General features: G+C 43.9%; 1 protein-coding gene across 6 annotated transcripts in view; it reads right to left on the bottom strand.

Moving 5' to 3' along the window:
- Window positions 1-249: 249 nt before the first annotated feature.
- IBTK (inhibitor of Bruton tyrosine kinase) overlaps window positions 250-6,456 on the bottom strand; it is a 58,356-nt gene continuing 52,149 nt past the window's right edge. For 3 of the 6 annotated variants that reach the window (XR_012830931.1, XR_012830932.1, XR_012830933.1), the window contains exons 27-30: window positions 3,430-3,498; window positions 3,197-3,329; window positions 867-1,173; window positions 723-761 (exon numbers count right to left, since the gene is read on the bottom strand). Coding sequence is in view for 3 of the 6 variants with exons in the window: in XM_075707401.1 (XP_075563516.1) it covers window positions 636-761; window positions 3,197-3,329; window positions 3,430-3,498 (328 nt within the window). In the remaining 3 variants the exon portion in view is untranslated. Of the gene's footprint in view, window positions 762-866; window positions 1,174-3,196; window positions 3,330-3,429; window positions 3,499-6,456 lie in introns of all 6 variants that reach the window. The other 3 variants (XM_075707401.1, XM_075707402.1, XM_075707403.1) reach the window with 2 other exon arrangements.

The following is a 6,456-nucleotide window of genomic DNA, read 5'->3' as shown; positions in this document are numbered from 1 at the left end:
AGAGCAGGCAATGTCAGGGCACTTAGGTACAGCACAGAGGTTCATCGTGGAGCATGACAGTAAAAAGTACTGGCCGCCATAATCAGAGAACCAGTACTTAGACACATACCTTAAGGAAAACTGCATTATCAAAGTGTACTTTTACATGAAGTTCAAGCACAAACTTTTTCCAATATCCCCAACTGGACAGAAAGCTCTGAAGAATATAGTGCCCCCCCCCCGCCCCCGCCCCCCCCCCCCCCCGGAAACTTTAAAGATGTGTAATTTTGCACATTCAATCCCACATTAAATTACAAAATAAGCACTCGCTTTTCAGCCACCTGTGAATTTAACAAAAAACCCTCACAATTTGAGATTAGCAAATGCATTTCCAATCCACAGCTTCATGTAACATTACTAATAATATGTCTTGTTAAAGAATTCTCTCAAAACATACATACAATATATACTGTGGGTAAAGGACACAGTGAACATATTATTTCCATTCTCTCTAACAAATACCTAGTGATTATGTGCAGTGCTTTAATGCTGATGTTAAAAATTACATGATTCTTGTTCTTCCAGTCCCATTTTACTTGTAACAAGAATTAGAACTTCAGAAGTGCACATACAAGATGGACTGTGAAGAGTACAAGTTAGTGCTTGTTCCACATAGGTGCTGCTATAGGTCCCTGTGGAGCCCTTTCCACAGTCACAAATTCATCAGGGTTGTCAAAAGCCTCATAGTGGATTAATAAATCTTGAATAGCGCACTCCTCGATCTGGAAGGAAAAAAGAACATGTATGTCAGTGTCAGATCTACATTTACACCAGTAGCACGGTTATGAACTGGCTTTACTGGTCCTGTATGCATGTCTGCTACAGACCTCCTAATCAGGAAGAAGTAGTAGATGAGGCCTTCTTCAGACAGCTTGAAGAAACCTCATGTTTGCAGGCCTTGCTCCTCATGGGAAACTTGAGCCACCCTGATATCTGCTGGAAAGGCAACACAGCAGGGCATGGGCACTCTAGGAGGTTTGCATTGGTGAAAACTTTCTAACACAGATGATCAAGGAGCTGATGAAAGGAGACACTCTGCTGGATCTCATACTTAACAAAGAAGGACTTGTCGGGGATGAGAAGGCCAAGGGCAGCCTTGGCTGCAGCGACTATGCGATGGTGGAGCTCAGGATCCTGAGAGATGAGAACAAGACAAACAGCAGGATAACAACCTGGGACTTCAGAAGAGAGCACTATGATCTGTTCAGGGATCTGCTTGGAAAAAATTCATTGGATATGGCCCTGGAAAGAAGAGAGGTCCAGGACAGCTGGTTGATTTTAAGGATCACCTCCTCCAAGCTCAAGAACAGTCCATGCCAATGAGCAGGAATCCAAGCAAGAGTGACAGGAGGCCTGCATGGATGAAAAAAGAGCTCCTGACAAAACTCAAACAAAAAGGAAGCATACAAGAGGTGGAAGCAGAGAAAGGTGACCCAGAAGGGAAACAGAGACACTGTCAGAGCACACAAGAACAGAACTAGGAAAGTCAAAGCCCATCTGGAGTTGAATCTGGCATGGGACAGGAAGAGCAACAAGAAAGGGTTCTACAGCAGCAAAAAGATGACATGGGCCCACTGCTGAATGACAAAGGATATGGAAAAGGCTGGGGAACTAACAGCCTCCTTCATCTTGGTCTTTAGTGGCAATTCAGCAATCCCAGGCCCCTGAGATCAGAGCTGGCCAATATGACTGCAAGCCCACTCTCAAAAAAAATCTCTGAAAGGTTGTGGCAATAAGGGCTGGTTCCTGAGGACTAGAAGGAAGCAAATGTCATTCCTACCTTCAAGAAGAACAAGGAATATCTGGGTGACTACTTACCAGTCACCCTCATCTTGATCCATACGAAAGTGGCAGAGCTTAAGTAGAGACTAAGAGCTTAAGTGGACAAGCTTAAGTACAGACAATATAAATGGACAGTGAGATGGACTGAAAACTGGCTGAACTGGTGATCTCAAACGGTTGTGATCAGTGGCACAAAGTCCAGCTAGAGGCCAGTCACTAGCACCAATACCGAGACTGAGACTAGGGCCAGTATTAACATCTTCATTAATTACCCACATGATGCGACAGAGTGCACCCTCAGCAAGGTTGCAGACAATACAAAATTCGAAGGAGTGGCTGGTATGCCAGATGGTTGTGCTGCCACTCAGAGGGACCCAGACACGCTGGAGAAACGGGCCAAGAGGAACCTCACAAAGTTCAACAAAGGGGAATGCAAAGTCCAGCTCCTGGAAAGAATAAACCCAAGCACCAGTACACACTGGGGGCCAACAGGCTGGAAAGCAGCTTAGCATGAAAGGATCTGGGGGTGCTGGTGTACAAGTTGGCTATTAGCCAGCAACATGCTCACGTGGCAAAGAAGGGTGACAGCCTCCTGTGCTCTACAAGGGACAGCATTGCCAGCAGATTGAGACAGGTGATCCTTCCCCTTTACTCAGCACTGGTGAGACATGTTTGGAGTGTTGGGTCCACTTCTGGACTCCCCAGTACAAGAGAGACATGGACATACCAGAGACAGTCCAGTGAAGGGACAACAAAAATGATGAGGAGCTTGGAGCATCTGACACATGAGGAGATGCTGAGCACACTGCAATTGTTTAGCGTGGAGAACAGAAGACTTAGGGAGATCTTAAAGTGTATAAATAACTGGTGGGAGAGAATAAAGACGACTGAGCCATGCTCTTCTCAGTGGTGCCCAGTGGCAAGAGAAGAGGCAATGGCCACAGACTGAAATACAGAAAATTGCATTAATATAAAAATCTTTTTTACTGTGAGAGTGGTTAGACACTGGAACAGGTTTGCCAGAGAGGCCATGGAGTCTCCATCCTTGCAGATATTCAAAAGCTGCCTGGACACGGCTTTGAGCAACCTGCTCTAACTGACCCTGCTCTAGCAGGGGTTTGGATTAGACAATTCCCAGAGGTTCCTTCCAACCTCAACCATTCCCTGATGCTGTGAATGCATTAATCACGGACTCAGTAGTCAACCTGACTTTAATATAGGCCTTCCTTATCAAACAGCGATGTGAAGTTATAGTTAAATTATATTTAATGATACTAAGTGTAACAATACATAATTAAACCTAAAAACTGATCTCCGAAACGGCTGTTGGAAATTCCTTGTGTTACTTCACAGCTGCAGTAACTTAGCACTTTACCTGGATCAAAGCCAAAGGTTTTTCTCTGCTCCTAATAAGAGCAGCTTCTTGCTGGAGCTCTTCCTCTACAATAGCTGAAAACATGACAGGTGCTATCATGGGAGAGCTAGTTGGTGATGCTGCTAACCAAGGACTGCAAAAAAACCAAATGACATTATGAGGCAACGTCAAGAACAAGGTCAGCACAACACAAAGAAAACAAGCTCCAGAATCTAAGCCACTATCAAACTTACTTATGACTCTCCAGCTGTGGAGAATCCAGAACATGGTCTTCCAGACCTGGGCTACTTCTAGTGGTGTACCTGGAAAAAGGTAGGAAAGGAGAGTGAAAGTCACAGACAAAGCATTCTCCTACATCATACTGTGAAGTACAAATTTACAGTAGGCAACTACAAATGCGTAAGGTTTTTCCAGAAGAAAGGCATTAAGATATAATGCTGAATTTGTCTTCAAGCATGATATTGTGACTAGAGGAGACACTGATGCTCTTTTCTGACTACCAGAACTTAATGGATTTTCAGCTCGGGTGTTAATTCTGGCATTTCCTAACATTTGAGCTTTTGAACAAAGGCACTTTTTATAAAAAAAAGTCTTTTTTATATTTAATATAGTCAACTGAGTTACACACTAACAGCACTGACTAGAAATGTTTGCAATTAAAAGAATATGGCTTCAAGATAAAAAAAAAAAAACCCCACACAATTATCCTGTATTCAAATTAAGCATTCTACGTAAAAGAACCAGTGCTACAATAGCACTAGTGAATTATTTCCTCAAGTGTAAGCCCAGAAATTATGGATTTTCAGTACATATCCTGCAACAACCTCCCACATTCATAATACTGGCATAAAACTAGAATTAACAGAATTGGAAGAAAAAACAAATTCAGTTGCAAAATGTTAACCTCTCAACAAAAAGAAGTTACATTTGGTATATTGTATGCCTTAAGAGACAAGTATATTTGTCGGAGAAATCCTACATCAGCAGGAAAAGAGGGACCTATTCTCATTATTTAATACCTCTCTTTGGCAACTTTTGCAATCTCCAGAACTCTAAAAAAGTGTTACAGCATACTATGAAATGCTAGCAGACTTTTTTGAATTATTCTACGGCATTGTAAAAAACTCGGATGGTGTTGGTATTTCAATGAATCAGTCTCAATTTTCTTTAAGGCTTTGGTAATCCTCTGTAAGTGGCCACAAACTCTTGGAAAAGATGAAAAACGTATAGAAAGCTAAGCGAATTCCAGTAACTGCTAAGTTCTCTGCCTGGAATATTTTCCTCAGAACACAATTCCAAGGACAACAAGAACCATGATCCCTACCACTAAGCAATGAGGGCAAGATCTCAAAAAATCTGAAATGCAACATCCATCATCTAAAATGGCATTTAAATGAACCATGCCCAGCTTTTTGACACAAAACATAATTTTGCCCTCCAAACAGCCAACTACTCAAAGAACAGAATGAACACAAAATTTAACTGCTCAGGCTAAAATATACGTATCTGCAGCAACAGCTGCCAGGGCATAACACTGGACTTCAAAGAGGCTTTCTACAGTGTCACTCCCTTGAATCAAACCCAGCAGATACACCTTTTGCCAGGTCACACTGCTTCTGCGTTTGCACCAGGAAAGCACACTTCATGTTTGTCAAGACGATCCTTCCCCTCCGTTTTCAGTAATGGTGATCATATCAGACACTGACAGGACAGCCAGTGGTATTTCGAAGAGAATAGCCCCATGCAGCAGTACAGGCCAGGGGCTGACTGGCTAGAAAGCAGCTCTGCAGAGACCTGGCTGGCAGCAAGTTGAAGACGAATCGGCACGTGCCCTTGCAGCAAAGGCAGCCAACTCCATACGGGGCTGTATTAGCAAGAGTGTAGCCAGGCAGTCAAAAGAAGTGATTCCTCCCCTCTATGCTGTATTTGTGTCCTGGTTTCGGCTGGGATAGAGTTAATTTTCTTCCTAGCAGCAGGCATAGTGCTGTGTTTTGGATTTAGTAGGAGAAGAATGTTGATAACATGCTGATGTTTTTAGTTGTTGCCGAGTACTGCTTATGCTAGTCAAGGGACTTTTTTCAGCTTCCCATGCTCTGCCAGGCGCACAAGAAACTGGGAGGGGGCACAGCCAGAATAGTTGATCCAAACTGACCAAAGGGCTATTCCATACCATATGACATCATGCTCAGTATATAAACTGGGGGGGGGGGGGGGGGGGGGGGGGGGGGGGGGTGGGGGGGGGGGGGGGGGGGGGGGGGGGGGTGGGGGGGGGGGGGGGGGGGGGTGGCCAGGGAGCAGCGATCGCTGCTCGGGAACTGTCTGGGTATCAGTCGGCGGGTGGTGAGCAATTGCATTGTGCATCACTTGCTTCGTGTATCATTATTATTATTATCATTATTATACTGTTACTATTATTAAACTGTTCTTATCTCAACCCAGGAGTGTTTCTCACTCTTACTCCTCCGATTCTCTCCCCCATCCCATCGGGGTAGGGGGAGTGAGCGAGCGGCTGCGTGGTGCTTAGTTGCTGGCTGGGGCTAAACCACAACAATTTGTTAGTCTACATACAGAGTATCAAACCTAGTTTTGGGCTCTTCCATACAAGAAGAATGCTGTCAGGCTGGAACAAGTCCAGCAGAGGGCCACCAAGATTAGGGGCTGGAGCACACTACAGGAAGAATTCCGTTTTGTTAATCCTAAAGAGGTGGCGGCAAAGGGGAGATCTCATTGCTGTCTTCAACTACCTAACTGGACAGTAGAGAAAAGATGCAGCAAGAATCTTCTTAGAGGAACACAGTGATAGAATAAGAGGCAACATACACAAAATAGGAAATTCCAGTTAGATATAAGGAAAAAAAAAGGGGGGAGGGGGGGGATGGGGATGATCATACACTGGAACATGTTGCCTAGAAAGGCTGGGGTATCTTCATACTTGGAAGCAGTCACCTCAACTGGACCAGGCCCTGAGCAACATGATCTAGTTTGACCTATTTTGAGCAGGAGGCTGAACTAGAAATCGTAGAATAATTTCAATTCTCAACAGCAGGGGACTACGTTTTAGCTGAAGTCTAGATAAATCAGCTTCCAGCTTTTACTGCACTTAAGAAAGATAATAATATAAAAGGCAGGAAAGAACCAGAGAAAAGGAAGGAAGAAGAGGAGATGAAGGCAGTATTTTGCTTGCTGGTTTGTTTAATTAAGAGTACAACTTATTAAATGCCTTTATTCTGGTGTCATCTCTCAACTTTATCTTTTTCCAC

Source organism: Pelecanus crispus, chromosome 3 (assembly GCF_030463565.1).
Source record: "Pelecanus crispus isolate bPelCri1 chromosome 3, bPelCri1.pri, whole genome shotgun sequence".
Classification (NCBI taxonomy): domain Eukaryota; kingdom Metazoa; phylum Chordata; class Aves; order Pelecaniformes; family Pelecanidae; genus Pelecanus; species Pelecanus crispus.
This window is presented reverse-complemented; position numbering and strand designations above follow the sequence as displayed.